The sequence below is a fragment of the Falco punctatus genome (genome assembly GCF_963210335.1).
Source record: "Falco punctatus genome assembly, chromosome: 10".
Taxonomy (NCBI): domain Eukaryota; kingdom Metazoa; phylum Chordata; class Aves; order Falconiformes; family Falconidae; genus Falco; species Falco punctatus.
The window spans coordinates 36,669,319-36,690,555 of record NC_137590.1 but is presented as its reverse complement, the minus strand read 5'-3'; the positions used below and the strand labels follow the sequence as shown (position 1 = coordinate 36,690,555).

General features: G+C 48.8%; 1 protein-coding gene across 4 annotated transcripts in view; it reads left to right on the top strand.

Moving 5' to 3' along the window:
• Positions 1-19,052, top strand: part of TH (tyrosine hydroxylase) — a 47,825-nt gene extending 28,773 nt beyond the window's left edge. Inside the window, exons 8-13 of one of the 4 annotated variants that reach the window (XM_080403683.1) lie at positions 270-405; positions 540-609; positions 950-1,006; positions 1,606-1,701; positions 1,872-2,005; positions 18,945-19,052. In XM_080403683.1, coding sequence (XP_080259809.1) covers positions 270-405; positions 540-609; positions 950-1,006; positions 1,606-1,701; positions 1,872-2,005; positions 18,945-18,972 — 521 coding nt within the window. In that variant the 3' untranslated portion in view covers positions 18,973-19,052. Of the gene's footprint in view, positions 1-269; positions 406-539; positions 610-949; positions 1,007-1,605; positions 2,006-4,897; positions 15,152-18,944 lie in introns of those variants that run through there. The other 3 variants (XM_080403682.1, XM_080403680.1, XM_080403681.1) reach the window with 3 other exon arrangements.
• The last annotated feature ends 2,185 nt before the right edge of the window (positions 19,053-21,237 follow it).

The window sequence follows — 21,237 nt, the reverse complement described above, 5'->3', positions numbered from 1 at the left end:
AGGGGGGACTGCAGCTAAATACAGTGCAATGGAAGGTCAAGCCCGTCAATGATCCCACTGCAGCACCTAAAGAGCAGATGTTGCTCCCTAATAGCAAAAAGAGCAGATGTTGCTCCCTAATAGCAAAAAGAGCAAAAAGATTCGACTTGGCACAGCAGAAGCCCTTTAGTTTCCAGCACTGATGCTTTTGCTGTCTGTGCCGGGAACGTGGGATGCTGGCACAGCCTGTGGGCCATGCACCCCTGCGGAGACGGTCTGTGCTGTTTCAGAGAGGACTGGCTTCCAGCTCCGGCCGGTGGCTGGCTTGCTGTCGGCACGGGACTTCCTCGCCAGCCTGGCCTTCCGCGTCTTCCAGTGCACGCAGTACATTCGCCACGCTTCCTCACCCATGCACTCCCCTGAGCCGTGAGTATCACCCAGTCCCCATGGCCTCCCTTGCCCGTACATCCTACCTGGCCAGCAATTATTTTTTCTCTCTAATGGACAAACTCTGTCTGCTGCTGACTGTGTTTTCCTCCTTTTCCCCTGGGCCTCGGCAGGGATTGCTGTCACGAGCTGCTGGGGCATGTCCCGATGCTGGCTGACAAGACGTTTGCCCAGTTCTCTCAGGTAAGGGGATTCTCTGTGCACTTGCCCCTGAGAGGGCAGGGCATGAGGTGGGAACCCAAACCGACCCCAGTGTCACCACCTAAACCCTTCTTGTTCTAGGATTTATTTGTATTAAACACAATGTTCAGGAGCCCTAGTGATGGAACAAAAACCCTAAAACAGAGTCAAAACATCAGACTCTGCAACAAAGCATTTTTAGCATGAGCACGGTGCAGCCCCAGCAGGTGCATGGCAATGCAGGGCAACAGAACCTGTTGTCTCAAGGCAACAAAGCAGAGCGACCCGCACAGCGGGCCTCGGACCCAACCTGTCCTGACGCTCACCCCTCTTCTCTTCCCAGGACATTGGGCTGGCATCTCTGGGAGCAACTGATGAAGAAATTGAGAAACTTGCTACAGTAAGTTTTCCTCTTTGCTGGATGGGGGCCCTGAGCCCTCCAGCAGCCCTTCTGCAGTAGCAGAGAGACTGGTCCAGCCTGACCACCGCAGATCTGCAGCCCCAGAGCCCCTGCCTGAGCTGCCCCAGCCCTGCCCTTTTACAATGATCACGCAGAGCAGAGATCAGTTAAAGAGCAGAGCTCACTTGCACGTTAACCCAGTTTTCTTGGGCACCAGAATATCATCGAGCATCGTATTTCTAACAGCAGCACTGCTGGGAGTCTTTGGGATAGGATTAAATGACATCTGCTTGCTTTGGCTCTCCCTCAACAAGGTGACCTGTCCTGCTCCAAGGGCACCGAAGGGCAGCACCACACTGCAGCTGGGCACGCAGGGCACCAGCCCAGGGACACTGTTCCCATCTGTCACGGCGTGGCAGCAGCTTAGTTTCACAGTTTGCTCTGGCAAATGGGTGCAGGGTGAGGAGAGGGGACAAAGTGCCAGATGCCCCTTCATTTAAACAACCTCAGACCCCAGCCACAACACAAGGGCTCAGAAGTGACAGTGAGACAAAGATGAAGAGCTGTGTTTCTATGCATTTTTCTTTCTCCTTTCACAGCTTTACTGGTTTACAGTGGAGTTTGGGCTCTGCAGACAGAACGGGATAGTCAAAGCCTATGGAGCCGGGCTCCTGTCTTCCTACGGGGAGCTCATAGTAAGTCTCAGCACAACTTGCCTCTCTGCTCTGGACCCTACACAGCAAAACCCCTTCTTCCTCTGCACAGCTCCAATGACCTTACCTGATTCATTCTCACCTCTGTCTATCACATATGTGCTCTTTGAATCCCTGAATTTCATGCTGGCATTTTTCTGCCGTGTCCATAGCACTCCTTGTCAGATGAACCGGAGGTCCGGGACTTCGACCCTGATGCTGCTGCTGTTCAGCCCTACCAGGACCAGAACTACCAGCCCGTATATTTTGTGTCCGAGAGCTTCAGTGATGCCAAAAGTAAACTGAGGTAGGACTGGGCAGTGAGAGAGATCCTAACAGAAGGAAATGAAGCTATAATATATTGAAACAGGGCTTGACACCGTGGCTGCTTTCAGTTCAAGGTCTCAGAAGTATTCTGGAAACTGTTGTCAGGTCTTTCATAGTGAAGTGATTCTCCAGTTCTTACAGGGCCCAAATTTGGTCCCTTGGATTTGCCTAGGAGCCCCCCAAAATATGCTGAACTCAGTGGTGTGGGTGTGGAGGAGTGGGTTGGGGTGGGAGGCACTCTTGGAGCAAGACTCCGGGAGTGAGAGCAGGGACAAATCTAGCCTGTCTGCCCAGTTCTCCCAGGACGGAGTTACAGACTGTCTCCCACTAGTTCCTAGGGGAAGCCAAGCAACATAGCAGAGGGCTGGCGGTCCAGAAATTGGAGAACCAAGCCACCTACCAGCACCCCCTCTGCTTCCTTGTTGCAAAAGGGCCAACTGATACAGGTCAGGTACTGGCTGTCCTTCACGGCAGCATCTCACCAGCTCATGTCCTGAAACACAAGCTTCTTCATCACGTAAAGGTTTGCTCTGTGGGTGAAAGTTTTAGGAGAGGGGTGAAGAGCTGCTCAAAACGGTGCCAGTCTCTGCATTTAGGATGCAGAAAGATGTTTGTCTTTCTGAGAGCTGCTGGGCAGCTTACCCATTTATCATTCAACCAGCAAAGGAACCCTGAGACATTGTTAGTAGCTTGTACACAAACAAAAAAGATTTGCTTGATGTGGATAGATTTATCCATGGAAAAAAAGGAACTTTTGCCTCCTAGACTGGTTAACGTGAATTAGCAGACCCCAGACAGCATCCCACTGATGCAACTGGGTTTCCCCACCCCATGGGACTGCATACAGGATGGAGAGGGGCATCTCTACCCATGGACTATTTTCAGAAGAGTATTTTCTTGGTCATGCTCAGAGTTGCCCACAAGAGGAAAGCTCAGTCCTTTAACATTTTACTGACAGGAAAACTTTGCCTGTACTATTTCATCTTGGATTAGGAAAGGGACAGAATGAGGCAAAGTATTACACAACATACATGACTTTGCAGTTCCTGCAAGTGGGGTATATTGGGTACATAATGTAGCACGTACTGCTATATTTCATCTTCTGCTTTTATTACTCTCACTTGCCCTGTTCATACAACCTGGAGTCCAACTGCTCAAAAGCAAGAACCTGGGGAGCCCATCCTCTCACACACTAGGCTGCTTTAAAAAACCCCACTGTTGCCTAATGACTCATTTCCTTGCATTTAAAAAGGAAAAATACACCACATAGACAGCCAAGATTAGGCTAGAGAATTCTGACAGCAATGAGCGCTATAAATGATGCTCTTTAAAGAGCTCAGAGACTGCACAGATGTTACTCTATGAGGAGAAAACACTAAAACATCTATATTTTTTGCATTGCTAGCAGCTGCCACCACAGACCTGATTGTCAGCGTTATCCCTCAAAAACAGCTTCTCTCCCAGAAAGAAAACTTCCTACCAGTTTTCCAGGGTGAACACGCCCACTCAGTGCCCTTCTCAGACACCCATGTTGTACTTGTTTGCCTCAATAAGGTGTCCAGTGAACACCCCTGTGCTGGAGGGCAAGTTTCCAACCCTTAGCAGCTGTGCTGGGAGCCACCCCTGTGGCTGACGGTGTTAATAAGCGAGGTGAGGGGGCCTGACCGGGCAGAGCTGAGACAAGCCGCATCCTTTAGGAGGCTGCTCATGTGAGTGTGCAGCCAGCCCCCCGCCCCCCGCCCCCTCTCCCCGGTCGCGCTCGGGTTTGTGTCCCGGCAGGCAGGTAACTCCCCTGTTTGGCTGTGTCTGGTGGTTCCTCCGGACCCTGGCGGCTCGGGGCTGGGCTGCCCCGCCGCCGGCGGTACCAGCCAGGGCAGCATCGGCCCGGGAACGGGATGCGCTTCCCGCTGGATGCAGCGGCAGCCCCGCGGCAGCCACAAGAGGGTACCCTAAGCCAAGCGATTCAGGAGCGAAAGGGTGCAGCCTCAGCGGAGGCGAGGAGCAGGTCTGTCGCTAGTGCTGTTTGTCCCCTCGCTGTCCCAGCATGAGATTGTAGCCTTGAATACCGAAACGTAGAGTCCCAGCTCCACACTTACACCGCCGCTAAAGAAAACAAAGAACCCTGCCTTGCCAAGCGTACAAATCTTACTGTTGGAGGTGAACAAGAGCAGCTTTGGGGAAGCCTTACCCTCTGTTCATTGTCACTTGACCATGCACTTCTCCATCAGAAAGGTAGCAACAAGGTCTTGTTCTTGGGAGGCATCAGGTAAGGTCAGCTCCTCGCTGAGGTCTAGGCTCCAGCTGGCTTTGGGTACAGTACTGCAGCTTCGTTCCAGCTCATGGTGATGCTATTCCTATCCTCTTGGCCAGGCCTGAGCCACTGTCTGTCAAATCTACCCTTAAGACGGCTCGCAGCTAATTCCCCCCTCCCCAAGCAGAGATTAGTCAATAAATGAATGTCAGAAAGGATTTGAGAATATAATACTATAGTACCATGGGCTTTCCCTGTAATTAGCTTCTAAATCTCCTTGGCATTTTTGGAGGGGAAAAAAAAAAAAAAGTATTGAAGCAGAGGTTGCCTGGCATGGAAGTGACCAGTTCAGCGTACCCTCCGGTTTGGTGCAAGCTCACGTGTTCAGCCCACAGAAACCTGCAGCCAGACTCATGGTGTTTCTTGTTGAACAGGAGGGGCCTCAACTACTGCCATGGCCCTGCAGAGCTGGAAAGGTGTGAAACCAGAACTTTTGTGCCAGCTTAGAGACTCTGCCTAAAGGACGTATTAACCTGTTGTGATCTGGGTAAATGGTGATGGGTACGAGGGAGGCTCAGGCCCCATCTCTTGTACCAAGCCCTCTACACCCTTTCCTTGCAGGAGCTATGCGGCACACATCAAGCGGCCCTTCTCGGTTAAATATGAGCCCTACACCCACAGCATCGAGCTCCTGGACAGCCCTCAGACCATCTCTCACTCCCTGGAAAGCGTAAGGGATGAGCTTCACTCGCTGATTAATGCGCTCAATGTTATCAGTTAATACAAGAACTGGGCTCTTTCCTTCCCCTCTTCCCTTGCAGCCCCAAAACTGCCTGCTCTGCCCTTGCCTAGTTCCCAGCTGATAACGCCTACCTGTCTTCTCCAAACATTTGCACCGCTGCCTGTCACCATGTGACCCCAACAGCTTTTCACTTCTGTACGTAGGGCCAGCTCAGAGGGGGGCGGAGGGATGGACCCAAAGCCTGCTGGCTTTTTGGGTAGCTTTTCTATTGACTGCTGAAAGAGGCTTAGCGCAGACCAAAAGCGTGGCCAAGCTACAAAGTTGAAGTCAAGAGCTGTGTGCTAGGCTCCTGGGTGCAAGAAACAGGAGAAAGGCTTCTTTATTAAAAAAAAAAAAAAAAAAAAGAGAGAGAGAGAATCTATTTTTTGCAGTTTGAGAGAATAAATTCATCTGCTTTTTTAGCCCCAAAGCAACTCCTATGGCAACTTGATGAAGGACCCTCAGTCCCCACCGTCTCCCGGCTTTTGCAGCCTCATACATTTGAGAAATGCAGAGCTGCCCTAGAAGCTTTGCTGCCTGAACCAACCCAAAGAGGTTTGAAATTTCACCTTCTCGTGCAAGGGGATGCTTAGGCACAAACCCCTGAGCTGCACCACCCTGCCAGGCTGCGATAACCATTGTTGACAACCCCTGAACATCTAAATTGGCCTAAGCCAGGCATAGAACAGCCCTGATCTACCTGCACCCTCCCCAGCACAAGCACCAGGGAGCAAGCCCTGGCCACCCCAGACCAGAGCCTGGGCACCCCCTTCAGGCCCTCTTTTAAAAGCTCCCACAGCAGCTCAAGAGCCCAGCTGTCATCCTTCACAGCAAACTGCAGTTACAGCTATTGATGTTCCTGTGTGCTGGTGATCCTGGGCACCCTTGGTGGTCTCTTGGTTTTATTGAGTGTATTGGTTATTGCAGACTGGGTGGGGCCACTGGTGTCCCAAGTTTGCCAGTCCTTGGGAGGATTTCACATGCTTTCACTTTCTCAGTCTACTACACAGGTACAGCATCATCTTGTTCTTAGATATCCCAATATCACTGTCACCCGATGTAGCTCAGGTGTGTGATTAATGCTATTGCTGGCCATTTCTGAGGAAGGTAACATATGGTTAGGATGCTCAAACCCAGTTTCATCCAGCTTTCACTGCAGATATTAATGGCTTGATCTGACCCAAAGTTCTCAGTTTTCCTCCCCCTGCTTTTGCCCTTCTTATCTTCTTGCAGGCTGTCTCATAACTTAGCGGTTTGCTCAGAACTTTGGCCCAAGGTTATGCAGCTGTGCAGTATCAGAGCTGGGCTTGGGATGCGTGGAGGCAGCTAAACAACTGTGGGGGACAGCGAAGGGGAGAATTACGCATAGTTGTTTGCATGATCAGTTATAACATTTCTGTATAGACTTTTACCATCCTTATCCCCTATATATGAGTTTTATAATTTCCTCTTCAAAGAAACGCAAGTCTTAGCAGTTAATTTTTTGGCTATTGGGTGTAAGTATCTTCCAATACTTATATACCATCATTCTCCAGTGTTACTTCTACTGTGGCTCAGTCATAATAGTTTACAATCCATTTTGCTTTATCCCATTTCAGACCTTGACATACATACCGCGAACCCCCAGCTCGTTCAAATTTTAACTACTTAGCTACTGACAGCACTTAGTTTCCCACCTGCTTCAGTCCTTCCTTTCTCTTTCCTTTCTTATTTGACCCCCCCCCCTAAATTCCTCCTCAACTGCTTAAAAGGCCATCCCTGATATCAGCAGTTCAACGCTAGGGCTTGCCGCTTCTCCTCAAGTTGTTCCTCCTCCTTGGATTGTCCCATAAATGAATAGAACTACTGAGTTCATTCAGTTACTGTAATTTTAAAGCACTTTTTTCAAAGCTTCAGCTATGATTTCCCAACCTGGGTGGATCCAGATCTCGAGCTGCAACTCTCAAGGCTCTCTTAAGAGCTGTAACAATTTTTAATTTGGAGTCTTAAGTTATTACTATTAGATTAAGTAGCTGGAGCAAGCTATGCAAGACTCGGGCAGGTTAGGTCATAGGATAGCAATCTAGCCATGAAAATCATATTGGTGACTCCAGTAAAACAGACTAAAATAAAGAAAATAAAGCTCCAAACAGGCAAGATGTTACAATGAAGCCTGTAGAGTTAATGCACAGCTTATGACCTTGTTAGCAATAGTGGGGCCACATTATTGGCCTGTGGGTTGCTGTTCTCCCTCTCCTTTGGTAGTCTCCAGCTCCTGGATTGCTGCCTGCGAGTGCCAAAGGATGCTGCAAACCCTGCAGTGATACCAGGCTCCTGATCAGAACTGAGCAGAGAGTCTTGTGGAGGTGTTCGCTTTCTGGTCCAGCCTCAAAACCCGTAAAGGTCCGAAGGTTGTCGCCTCTAGCTCTCCAAAGCACTTCATAGTCATTATCTGCCTTGCTAAGTGTCTAAAATTAATGCAATTTATAAAAAGAACCAAAGCCATTATTATGGACTGAAAAGCCAAGTTAAAAATCCTTGCAACTGCAGGAGCCCTCAGCTCCTCCGCCTTGCCTCGGAGTCTGCATCACTGCTCCGTGACTCCGTCAGCTGTTGCTTCTTCAAGGAGACGTAGTAAAATCTGTTGCCCCACAAAAATAGAAAATAAGCGAAACTTGAAGCATAAACCAGCCCCGTTAGTAGGCAAGCATATAAACAGATCTACTGCAGCCACGTGGGAGGTAACCACCACGCGGGCTGCACCTCTTGCTTCCGAGCACTGCAGTTGTGCAGGGGCACGGGTGAGTGCGGGAGGCTCCGGCTGAACGGGCGCCGGAGGCTCCTCTTTGCACGGTTTTCTGTGTCTCTGTTCTTGGCAAATTCATGACAGATTCCAGAATTTTTTTGGCCCCTTAGGGGGACATCTGAGAAACATGAACCCATTTTTAATTACCATTGCCCTCATCTATTTAATAGCTCAGAGGATTTATCCTATTAGTAACATAATAGGTCCCCTTCCATTTTGTCTCTAAGACTCGTTCCTTCTTATCTGATTTCAAATACATTACGTAGCCCCTTATTTCATAAACCATATATGAATTGGATTCCTCCTTTGTAATTTTACCTATTTTTCTCATGTTGCTTCTTTGACCTGAGCCTTGTTTTCTTCTTTATCCTGCCATAATATTTTACGGTCCTGGACAGAGGGCCAAGGAACAGGCTATCCAAACAAAATATGGTAGGGTTATAAACCAGTCCCTAATCTGTCACTGCTTCTTAAAGCTACTAATATTGAGGTTAACTTTTCAGCCCATCATTTTGGGTATTGTCCTACAATTTTCTTCAGTCTATTTTTAATAGACTGACTCATTTCTTTCTACCAGTTTGGAGGACTGCAGGCAGCCGGGTACATGCAGCCCTTGCTTAATCCTTAGGTTACTTATTAAGGTTCAAGTTACTTCACTTATAACCCCCCTGCTCCTCATCTCATCCTATCTCAGCTGCTGTTCCGTATCTATGGACAATTTTCTTTAAAAGCATTTTTACAGTTCCAGCAGCTATATTCTGTTTAGGTGAAAGAGCCTCAACCCATCCTGGAAAGATATTCACAGTGACAAAGAGATACTGATACCTTTCTTTAGACTGTGACAGTTTATCTGGATGATCCCTTTGCAGTATTTGCCAAGGTCCTTGGTTTAGCCAAGGCAGTAGAGTTGGCAGCTTGCTTTTACCAGTCCACTTCTGCATTATTGTACACCTCGTGCAGTTTTCATTTATGTCATCTATTTCTTGCTTCATTTGGGGTTAAACATAAATTCTGTGTGCTCTTTTCAGAGTACCCTGTACTCCTTTACATAACTTACTATGACAACCTAAGATAACTTGCTCTCATTCAGCCAGCCACGGTATCCATCCCATCTTCTCTTTTAGCTGATTCCTGGTGGGGTTGCAGTAAACAGAGTCAATTTATCTACTTGCTCACTAAATTGTTTCTCAGTATTGCTTTCAGTCTTCCCATGTACTTTACCATCCTTTACATATATTTTATTTCCACTCTCCCTCTAAGCTTGTAAAATAAGCCTCCTGTTTTCTTCATGGGTGTCCTGTTATGTGCTTGCCATTGCCTTTCTCTCTATCATGCATCCAGTATTCCATTCCATTATCAGCATAGCAGCTATCTATAGAGATATTTTGTGTAGAAGGGTTTTCTTTTACTGACAGCCTGTAAGCTCCTTGGCATGATCCTTTCTCTAGTTTCCCCTCTGTTTGTCCCCTCATTCCACTAACAGCAGTATCTTGGTTTATTTTTCCTTCTTGTTCAAATTTAGCACCCCCATGAGTGCACAATTCCTTTGGTTTATTACTGGTTTCCTTTCCTTTCCACATTAATATCCATTTCTTCCCTTTGTGCTTGAAAGTACGGTAGACTGGGGTATAACTGGACCATTAAAGGGGAAAGCCTTGAAGACCACTACAGCCCAGACTACCTCTAACCAGGCTTTCTCATGGCCAGGGAGATTTTGGTCCAGCCCTTGGAGGGGCAAGGGCTCATATGCTACTGGTACCCATTTTCCTTCATTATTTTTCTGTAACAGTACTGCTCCCACAGAATCAGCTCATGTTGAAATTCTTACAACGAATAATTTTCCTTTGACTGGCAATTTTAGTGCAGGAGCTTTTCAAGCAGCTTCTTTCACTTTGGATAAAGCACAGTCTTGCTCTTTGCTCCATCTCTCTTCCTAATTCTTTTTCTGTCATTTCCATAACACTTTGCAAGTACTAGCAAAGATGGATACGCTGCCATAAGATACTAGCACAGTTATGGACACACTGCCATAAGAAAAGAAATCCTCCCAGCACTCTTCAGAGTTGGGACTGATTAGTGGGAGTCTTTATTTCACAGAAAGCTTAACCTTTCTAGCATCTATCCATCTTCTCGTTTCACCAATTTCAATTCCTGAGCAGTTAACCTGGGGTTGCGTTAATTGTGCCGTATTCAAATTGCCTTTAAATTCCACTTGGTCTATTAATTTTAAAACCCAGATACTTCTCTTTTGTACCCCTTCTTCTGCAGCTGCGGTCCCTCAAATATCATCCGCATAAGACAATTTCTTTTCTTTGTCCCCCAGATACCATCATTCAAGCACTTTCCTAATGCAAGCATGTGCAGCAGGGCAGGTGCTCGGCCCTGTGGGATGCACGTAAAAGTATATTGTTTTTCTCTTAATGTGAAAGCAGCCCTGTAAATTGCTTCTTCCCCTGCATTTTGCCATGTGGGAGTTTGCTGTGAGTCGTGGGGGTGCATCTGTGCTGCTAGCTCTCCTAATTCATCTGCTGTCCGAGGAGCCTGCCTCAGCCCCGTGGCTGCCAGGGGCAATGGAGATACCTGTGCTCTGCTGGGAGTGTGTGGGTGGTACACGGTGTCATTCGTGTCCTGCTGACATTCAAGCAGCTCATTAGTTCATTAAAGACTCTCCATCTTCCCCAAGTGTACAGACTGATGCTAATGCTGCTAGTTGCACCGTTGCCTTACCATTCTGCTGGGCAATTTGATTAAATGCCTGTGATGGCATGATTAAATGTTCATCAAGGAGGTGCCCAATGTGCAAGGAATAAAAGCTGGTGGAGCACAGCTCTGATCAACTTACTGCTTAATCCCCCTTCAATTCAAAATTTGAAGCGGCTTCTCTAAGTCCTCTGCTCCACTCTACTGTTGTGCTTTCTTTCAGTGCTTCATATCTGCAGCTACCTGCCTTGGGGTCACTTTTTAAAAAATTTTAACAGCTACAGTAGCTTGGTCCGCTGTACCTGTCTGCCCCGGGACGGCACTTGTAGTCTTTGTGCATTATGCTGCTATTCTCAACTTCTCTTTCTTTTCCCATTTGCCTGTATCATCCTTGAAATCATCTTCCTCTGATGGCTCCCGATCCAGTTCTCTCCACCACTTCCAGCAGCTACAGCAGTTATTTTTAATTTTTGCATCCCAATCTGCTTTTGCAAGTGTCTAATTTTAGCTTTGCATTTACTACGATCAGGTCCCTTTTGAGCTCTCCCTTGCTCCAGGGTGAATCACTGCACTATATATGTTAATTCCTCTCCTTATTTCTGCAGTTTTTCCTTCTCATTTTCCTAAATTCATCTGTTTCTCTAATTGCTGTTGCACCTCCTTATTGCCTTTTTGGGCCACTAGATGGTATTCCTTTTCTAAAGACAAACTTACTTGAAGCCACTTGATAGAGTCGTTTAAAACACAATTTTCCCATTGAAGCAGCAGATATTCTGATGTTGCCTTGGCTCGGTCGGCACGGATTATTGCTGCTTCCCATACCAGTCCCGCTAATAGAGACAGTGTATCCTCAAGTCTCCCTTCATCCGCTCTCCCGTATCGGAGAACATTTGGTCTCTATCACCCATCGACTTCCTGTGGGCTGGAGAGGCGCCCGCAGCCCCCGCTGTAATCTCTGATATTGTTGGGATTTCCTGTAGCCCTCCACTATTCCTGTTTTTAGGCTTTTTCCTGAGTCGTCCTAGATTTTTCCCATGCTTTCAATTTTGTCTTAAGTATCCCTTAAGTATTGTGCACAAGGCTGGTCAGATTTGTGGAGTAGCCTTGAATGAGATCGCTCAGAGGAAAAGACTTGAGGATCTACCCGGTCACACCCTCCACCAAAAGATGTTATAAATTCCCTTTTCCTGACAATGGAGCAGATCTGTAGGATTATGTGGCTGCTTAGAGCTAAGCACGAGCTCATGCCCTTTGGGTGGGTCATGGGAACAGCCATTTCTTCAGACCTCACCAAAGGTAGTTGCAAGCTCTATGAAAAGTGACCTGGAGAAAGCCAAGGTGATGGGTCAGCCCAGGTTAAACGCTCCCGTAGACAGAGCATGGGCTGGTGAGGGAGGAAGAAAGGAGAAGAGCCTTCCTCGGAGCCGGGCCCCACTGCACCCCCGGTATCTGCGTGTCCCGTGCCTCGCTGAGCAGCCCCTCGCTGTTGTCGCTGCTGCTGCTGTGGGTGGATCTGTCTGTCTGTCTTGCTGCATAAAGAAATATGAAACAGAATTATTTTTCATTTTGGAATCATGCTGCTGCTGACATGTTATTAAGAATAAAAACAATCTATTTCTGGTCTAGCATCCTGAGTCTGGCTCTTGCATCCTTCCACTACCCAGATTCAAGCCGGCCGCCTTGCCTGCAGGCAGTACACAGAATCCAGCCGAGGGCCCGATGTGGCAGGAGAGCCATAACTTGAGCTCACGCAAAATGTTAACTTGGAAGTGGAAAATGGTCCCTTGTTTGCAGATGAGCTGATCCAAGCCTTTCTTTGCCAGGATATTGCCAATTGCACAATTATGCATGGAACAGTAGTTTGGAGGTCTCTTCTAAATAGTAACACGCCAGGGGGCTTGCCTGCGCTACCTGCTTTCTCTCCCAGTGTTTCTCACTATTTCTGTTCAGTTCCAGTAGTGCTGGCCACGTGGGAACACCAGCGTGTGCACTGTGCCTGGTAATACTCTCTGAGGCTTATGTGTAACCGGGCTATGCAACCCCAATCCTAAATGTGTTGAACACCCTTGTAAGAGTAATCAGGGGTGGATTCTGTTTGCTTAAGGGTAGGGACTATTTCAGATGACCTAAGGCATCTGCTGCATCCACGTGGGAGTGGTGGATGGGATACAGGATGCCCAGGAACTGGAATACACCCCTAGAGATCAGGAAAGATGACCAAGGCAACCTACGTGTTTCCTACTCCAGAGTTATCCTTATGTTTAAGGATACTAACTCCAGTCCCTGCTGCACGCTTGGCTTTTACGTGAAAGCCAGGCTTTTACTCTGGTTAAAACCCTTCCAGAATCATGGATGCAGGTGGATTCATGTATTGTCAGCACTGGTCTGGACCACGCATCCAGGCACCCCAGCACTCTCTGAGAGGGAGTTTCCTAATTTAGGACTTGTAACGATACTCTGTATCTTCACAGTGCTCGTTAAAGTGTTACAGCTGTAATGAATTCATCTTCATTACACGCTTGGGAGGTAGAGGAGTACTCTTGTCCCTGTAAAAGGCTGACAGATAAAAGGAGACAGAGAATCAGAGAGGCTCAGACCAGAGCCTGAAAAGTAATTACATGCCTAAACAGCTTTGGGAAGAGGCATCTAAGTGGCAGATCTGGGGCTTGAACCTCTGTCAGCCCCCTCAGGACCAAATCTTTCTTCTTGTGCTGTGATGGTACGGATCGGAAGAACTCAATTATTTACAAATTCTATAGCTGCAGGTATGTGCACACACACGTGCCACCCCCCCCCAGAGAGGGGAATTGATTCGGGTAAGGCTGCGGCTGACCTGAGCTGTCATTTGTACTGCTAATCCAGCTCAAAACAGACTTGTTTTTTTCCCCAGGGACCAGAAAAGGTACTGCACTTTCCACTGCAAGGAATTTGTTTTCAGTTTTTCTACACTTGTTCATTCCAGTGTTTGGGAAAACACTGGGTTTTCTAGGGAAAAGACGATTTTTTGAAAATTTTCTGGCATGGCTGAGAGTGGAAAGTAGCTGAACTGTCTTGAAAACTAACCAGGAGGTGGTGGTTGTTGTTGTGTTTTGTTTTTTGAACTCAATAGAGAGGTTTGCAAAGATTAGGTAGGGGATTTAAAAGCCTGTGTGACTGCACCCCAGATGCGCTACCCTAGCCGTGCAGCACTCTGCAGCTGGTAGGGCTGGCGGTGGCAGGTGAATGAAGCGAGCGTTTGGAGATTAAACACTCTTCAGACTTGCAAGTGCTGTGCTTCAAATGAACGAGGCTCTCTTCATGTCTCTGTTTATGAATTCACTTCAGCCATCTCATACGCAGCGTTTATGATGCAGGAGCAGCTGGAGCCCGTGCACATGTTGACTCCTGTACCGCAAGCCTCCCAAAACCGTGTATGCCCCAACAGGGACGGGACCTACCCAGGCTCCTTGTGCATCCCCGAATCCTCTCCCCTGGTACTGCAGAGGGTATGGGTCCCAATCTTAATTAACCCAAATCCAAAATACTCCCTCCAGCCCCAGCAGCCATTACCACATCTTTCTGTATGTGATGTTCAGAGGTTTAGCTTGGGGTGGAGTAACTGGTTTTGAAACTTATCTGAAACACGGGTTTGAATTAGACTCGATTTACTGTCCCAGCGATGCAAGACCGGACAGGCTGGGTGGTAAGCATCAGCGCCTGATGGGGTCAAGGCCCATCCTCACTCATTTTCCTGGAGGGATAATGATGCAAAATCCATTTTTGCACTCCTGACATTAGTTCTACTTGGTCTCTTAGCAATTATTTTCTCTGGGCACAGCAGGGTGCATTGATCTACAAAATATTTTTAGGGATGGTGAAGGATTAAGTATCTCACACAGACAGTTCAATGCAACAGTTGTTACCCGGGACTGCGGAGAGAAAAACAGGGTGGGGTAAGGGAGTTGTTCATTTTCCTTCCACTGAGGTCAGCCTTAAATAACTCTCCCACCTCCCTTGGAGGCTGAGACAAGATAATAAGGACAAAAATGTCAGAGCAAAGCATGGGGCCCCTCTATTTACAGCAAAGGCCAAATCGCTAACCAGCAGATCGGAGCTTGCTTTCTAAACACCGATAAGCGGCAACTTTGAATTAACAGCCCCAGTTCCTCTGCTGCTGTAAATCAGCCTGACCCCGACTGCCCGCAGCACCCCAGCGCCTGCCCCCGGCCAGGGGCTCCCTGGCAAGAGGAGGGGGCTGCAGCAGCGGGCTCACCCCTCCCAGCCCCCAGAGATCCCTGTGCCTGGCACCAAACCCCCCCTGCCTCCCCCTCCCCAGCCCCCTAACACTAACAAGCCTTATCAGTAGGATTTACACCTCCTTGTCTAGCAACCCATAGGCAAGCCTACGGAGCGGTTACCAGTGTGCATCCAAATCCCTAAAGCAGTTCTAAGTGCTCAAAACAATCCACTTACCCAGTGATAATTAATGATATCAGACCCGGGAGGCCACGTGCCCTGGCAGGGGAGATCAGAGCGCTCTGCAGCGGGGTCTGGCAGACCGCGAGCAGGGAGGGCTCAGAGGACCCCTCTGCAGGTCCGTGGCAGCCCCCAGCCCTGGCAGACTATCCCGGGAGCGAGGGGCAGCCGGCGATCGTGCCAGGGAGATGGATGTCTGGGAGCAGCTGCTGCTTGCAAGAGCAATGGTGGGTTGGGTTTGTTTGCTGCCACGTGCCACGTTAGGAAAGGCCCTTCGGCACAGAGCTGGGCCAGTCGGTGAAACACCAGTTCCCGCAGTGCTGACGCTGTGGGCGTGAGGGGAAAGGAGGAAGAAATCACGGCTCCTGTCTCAGGTCTGGAGGTAGCTGGAGTGCTCAAGCCTGGAGCATGCGGTGAAGGTGAAGGAACGAGTGGCACCTGCAGGTGGCAAGCCACATGTCCTGGAGAAAAGTGGGGCATCAGGGCAGCGTTAGCCGAAATCTCCAAGACCACTCTAACAGCAAAACAGGGGCTTTAAAAGTAAAGTTTATTCTTGAAGACGGGGTCTCAAAGCTTCATATTTAAACTCAGCAGAAAGTGCAGTGCAAGGATGAGTTGTCCTCAACGACCTCCTATAACATCGCTTGCAGCCCCCAATTTTATCGTCAGGGAAACCACGGTAGATGTCCGTGGTGCGCCCACAGCTGTGGAGATAAGCGGTGGCAGAAAGCACAGGAGCATGTGACATGATCCTTTATTTTCAATCCATGAGACCACTTTGCAGTAGGGGACAAATCCAGTCTGAGCCAGCAAAAAACATGCATTCATTTTTTGGCATTTCTCTCTCTACTCCCTTGCTGCCTTGGCTGGTTACTACACCCATCACTTTCTGCTATGTCTGCTGCTCTCTGGTGGCCTGCCCGTGCTTTCCACCGCCAAGGACTAGGTCGTTTTCTTCTCTATTTTACCGAAGGCTTCTCCAGGTCATCCATGCCTTTGCTTTCCAAGTGGAGCCTGTGATGCCACCTGCTGCGGAAGCCATGGTGGTGGCACCATGAAACTTTAGTGCCTACAGTTGTGCACACCGGAGAAAACTCCCTGATGGACTCCATGGCCCCTCTCACGGTTGTTTGCTGAGGATCAGGTCAAGATACTCTTTGGTTGTTCTCATGGACTTCCACGACACGAAGAAGGACAGATGTGGCATCAGTGTGTATTTTTGGATTGGTGCTGATCAGGCTGCTTTTCCAGCGCTTCTCCACTCTGGAAGTTATTTGTTACTTTTGTTGTTCATTACTTGCCCTCTAGCAGAGTGTCGTCACCTCTTCTAATGTTTCTCTAGCTACGCCAAGGATTACTTTTGGGCCATTAATAGCCACAGATTTAATCTTCTGCTCATTGATAAACAAACTAATTTGTTCGGCTACATCTGCTAATAGCTGTGTTTAGGAACTATTAGCAGCTCTTAGGTGCTATTTTCTCCTCTACCTTCTCAAAAATATGTGGCCAGTAATATTTTAATGGGGTTAAAAGGAGCATACCTGTTTTTTCCATCTATATTTATAACCTTGCTATGCTTTTCCCAAGGCGGATGGGAAAGATTTTTGGGAGTTTTACTCTGGAGATCATTAAATTTGGTCTATTTTGCTTGGGTAGCTGTACTTGTGTAGAGGCTTGAGCCTGCAGAGGCCAGGGGGGCCTGAGTAAGGTGCAGGCAAACCACTTTGCTGGTTCCACAGTCCCTGGTGAGCTGGGCTGGCCAAGGGTCAGCATTTCCCTATCAAGAGACACAATGTGCTGAGGAGGGGTGGCCAGAGGGTTTGGGTTGCGGGCGGCCATTCTCAGAGCTACAGCACTCCTGGGAAACTCCCTTGTGCTCTGATGAAAGCCAGTGGCTCTTCAGAGTTGCTCACTGGAGCATCTTCTACCAGTGAGCTGCATCTCCAGAGGTGTGGACATCCTCCCAACCTTCCCCACTGTTAGCAGCTAACACAGTGGTGGCGGAAACCTATGGACCAGACCTGGCTGGTTACACTGGGCTTTGGGTTACACCCTCCATTTTATGAATCAACACTGTGCTCAAAGTGGCAAGAAAATGTCCTGGGCTTGGAAAAGCCTGGAAAATTGTGAAATCTGCAGGTGACTCCCCTGGGCCTGGTGGCCAGCAGTGTGATGGGAACGGCTCACATGCCCTGCACCCGGGCGGCTGCCTGGATTAGTTTATAGAAGCACCAGAGATTACTCGTATCCCAGTGAGTGGCCCCTTCTCTGCTTGCACAATGCCCCTTTTGAAGCGGGGGCATTTCTCATTGTGTGGCTCCAGATAAGCCACAGAGCCTCACCCTTCGCTACAGCAGCCCCCTCTCCTCGCTGAGCCCTTGGCGGCTGTCCCACCTGCCACGCATCTCTGCTAGCATTGCAGGATTTGGTTGCAAGCATTCTCATGGCGAAGCACCATCCTTGGTGCCAGGCTCACCTTCACCCTGCCCGCTGGTGGGGCAGTGGCACGCTGCTGCTCCACGGGTGCTTGGACACACCAACGGGAGCACAGCTGCTGGAAACCACATGGAAACAAGGAGCACCGAGGATGCTGGCTTCCCCTTTTCATGCCATGCCGCCGGCTACTGCTGCACCCCACGTGGGGAGTGGGGCAAAACCTAGGGTGGCAACCACTGTGCCCCACAGGGGTCCCCATTTCCTCATCCTGAGCGAAAAGCTACAACTCTGTAGCTCAAATGGCCCATGTGATTGAATGCATTGTCCCATCTACACATCCCCAGCTACCAGTGACCATACTGGGGCACCTCCCAGGGCTGGGCCACCCCCAAAAGCTGCTCTTGGGGGTGCAGACCCCCACGGGTGCCTCAGCGCTGTGTTTTGGCAGGCTGCTGGCACAGCAGAGGGGTGCATTGGCAGACGCCGTCTCCTCCGGGGCTGTTTGTTTCACAAGGCACCAAATTCACCCTGTGGGGAAAAGGAGGCACCGGTCACCGCTCGCTGCTCCGCTTCTGGGGCAATGCTCAGTTGGGGCAGGCAGAGCAGCCCCAGCGGTGGCTCTGAGGCTGAAGAGCAGTGGCGGGGATGCGGGTGGCATTTTGGGGTCCCTCGGTGCTCTCCGAGAACTCACTCGCCTCCAGACCTGACCTTTGCTGTCAGTAAAACTTGCACAAACTTGTAATTGTTAACTGGTTCCCCTGTAGTGGGCTTGTGATTTTTTCAGGACAGGGTTCGAAAATGCTAGACATCTACAGTAGTAAAGATTTTATTGTGCTGGCAACGGACTGTAAAACTTGATTACATGACACCGAGGATTGCCTAAACCTCATTCCCACTGATGCAACTGCTTGGGGCTGGAGGGATGTGAGTGAGGGAGGTGGCTTCAAGTCACGTCCGGAGGTGGCTTAGCACGAAGGGCAGGAGCCAGGGGCAGCCCACTCCCACCCAGCCACTCCCACCCTTTGACACCCTCAACATGGAGCTGAGGATCTGGTGGGGTCACGGGAGGCACGCATAGCTGAAAGGATAGATGAGTGTTTGGGCCGTCGCTGCCTAATCACATGAAAATCATGGGGAAGCCCAACCTGGAAGGAGTGAGATGAGATTCTTCTGTGGAAAAAGCTTTTCTGTTGAGAAGCAGGCTCCCCCGTTGGCCCCTTCTCTCAGTTTACTGCTGACATGGGAGTTTTCCCCCTAAGACAAAACTTTCCACAGTTTATATCCATTTTATACCCATTTATATCACTGTTAGTATTTTTCAAATTCCAAAGGACCATTTATGGTAAGAAAATAGAGTTTCCAATAAATAATCAAAGTGATCATATTTTGGAAGCGGGGAAAAAAATCATAGTAGGAAACTGTTGCAAAAAATGTTGGTCTATGCTGAACTTTGAGCCGGTGTGATATCTTTTTTCCTTCCAATAAATCTTCTGGCTTATTTCTGCACACAGACTACGGCGAGCCAAGAGGGATTCCTGAACGCTTGGGTACAGTCAGCCCTTCCCCTGCTGGGGCATGCTGCTGAAATGCCTTGAGGAGCTTTTAGAAGCTACATCCAGGATTTGATTAGCCAAAAGTAAGACAATCAACAGGCTAATAATGTAGCACTTCCGACACAAAATAAAAAAGCTTTTTTTTTGCTGCATCTGTGGGATAAGCCCTGGGGAAGGGGGAAGCCCAGCATGGAAGCTACCCAGAAGGGAGACAGTAGATGGAGGAGCTTCCTTACAAAGTCCCACCATCGATAAAACGTGAGTTTGGGTGAGCTCAGGTGACATTCAAAAGCGCAAGAAGGAAAACCCTAAATGGCAGATCTCAGTGTGTGATCAGCCTGGGGAACACCCTGCACCGGAGCCGTTCCAAGGTGACCACTGGACTGAGGTCCACCAGCCCTCAGGCAGTTGGTGACCTCGGGACAAACACCTGCTAAGGGGAGCTGCAGGGTAATTCTGCAAGGCGATCCCCTCATGTGAGATGCTGGCCGGCGGTCCCTGCTCTGGAGGAAACGTGGGTGGCACAAGGCGGGCTGCTCCTGGCTTTGACGACCTACTTCAGCTGGGGTAAAATGCCAGGTTTTATCCTGTGTAGCTGCTAGTTCCCCATCTGCTCCAGTAGAAAGAAGGTCTGAGTAAATGAATTCCTCATACTCATATTTTGCTGAAAACTGAGACTATCTTCTCGGGTACACCACTAGGTCATTGAAGTACACCCAATATCGGTTTTGAGGGGGAGGGAGACAGAGATAGTGTTACGCATTGTGCAGAAATGCTATTAACTGTAGTTGAGCATCACAACTTGGATTTATTAGCAGGAGACCGAAAGGGGTACATGGCAGGGGATGTAACTGATAACCTTGTCTCGCATCAACGTGAGCGACTCCGTCCCCTCCCCGCACCCTCAGCAGAGCTTTAGCATTTCTCAGTGAGCCTTTTTGCAATCACTGTCATTTAGCAAACATGTAATTTACACTCGGGGTATATGGGACTTCCTACCTCCTACATGCTGATGGGGAGAAATTGCTTTGGCTACTCAAAAAAACAAGGGTCTGGTGCGAGTCTCCAGGCATTCTGCTGATTTCGGTGAACTTCCTTCTGATTTATACTGTGCATGGGGAATTGGGCTTGTTCCACATTAAACAAGCAGCAGAGTTCAAACAGATGAAAGTGTCTCCTTCTCGGTGGTGCTGAGCACTTGTAGTCTCAACATTTAGAGTGATGAGAAGTTGGAAGATCATCTCATCCCCAGCACTTAAAATGGCCTTTTTCAGACGGGAGAAAAAAGAAAAAAGTATACTTTAAGCAGAGAAAGGTACAAACATGCTGTTGGTGGCAGAAAAGCTGAACATGGAAGTGTCCAAAAAATGGGGTAATGTTGTGAAAGAGGGTGAGCTGGATCTGATGCCAAACGCAGTCCCATGAACACTAGTGGACCACCCTGGGCTATCATCTCCTATTAAAAGTGAAATTCCCAGTCAGGATGGAGAAAATCAGCTATGTCCTGGTTTTCAGTGGGATTTACTGGAAACATTTCTCAGTGTCAAAGACAAAATTTTGGGCAGAGCCCCAGAGAGAAGAGCTGAGGTGTTCAGAGCTCTCACTTGCAAATGGCAGAGGCTGAGTCTCTGCTTAGTCCCACCCAGGAATTCCAAGGGGCACCTGGCAGACAGAGGAGGAGACCTGCCTTTCAGTGGGCGAAGGGGCAAGGCTAGTTTTTTCCCCTACAAAATTTCTAATACTCTGCTCCCGTGCTGAGCTAAAACGACCACCCAAGGTCTCCTGCAAAATGCAGATGTTGTTCCTCCCGCAGGCCAAGCTGCGGATGCGTGTGTCTTGCCGTGTGCCGCGTGGCCGGCGAGTGGGGCTGCAGGTAGCCTCAGCGCAATAATGTGTTTTCCTCCCTCTGCCACCTGACAGTAGCATGGTCTCACCGACAACTTGGTCCCATGGCTGCATACTTTCCAAGGTGATGTTAATCAAACAGATTAACATGTTTGCCTTTAATTTTACATTTTAGAAACAGCTGAGCCACCTCAATGCCAGCAGTGCCTATTGCCAGCATTAGTGTCAATAGTAATCATTGCAGCTGTAATAGCACCATTATCTCCTGCTAAAAGGGTCACTGATGGCTTCAGGGAAGCAAAAACAGGTAAGATGAAATGAGACGGAAACTGCAAACTGATGCTTCTATCTTAACTTGCACAAAGACCCGCTGGTGCTACGTAGAGGGAAATTAATGTGCACAAGC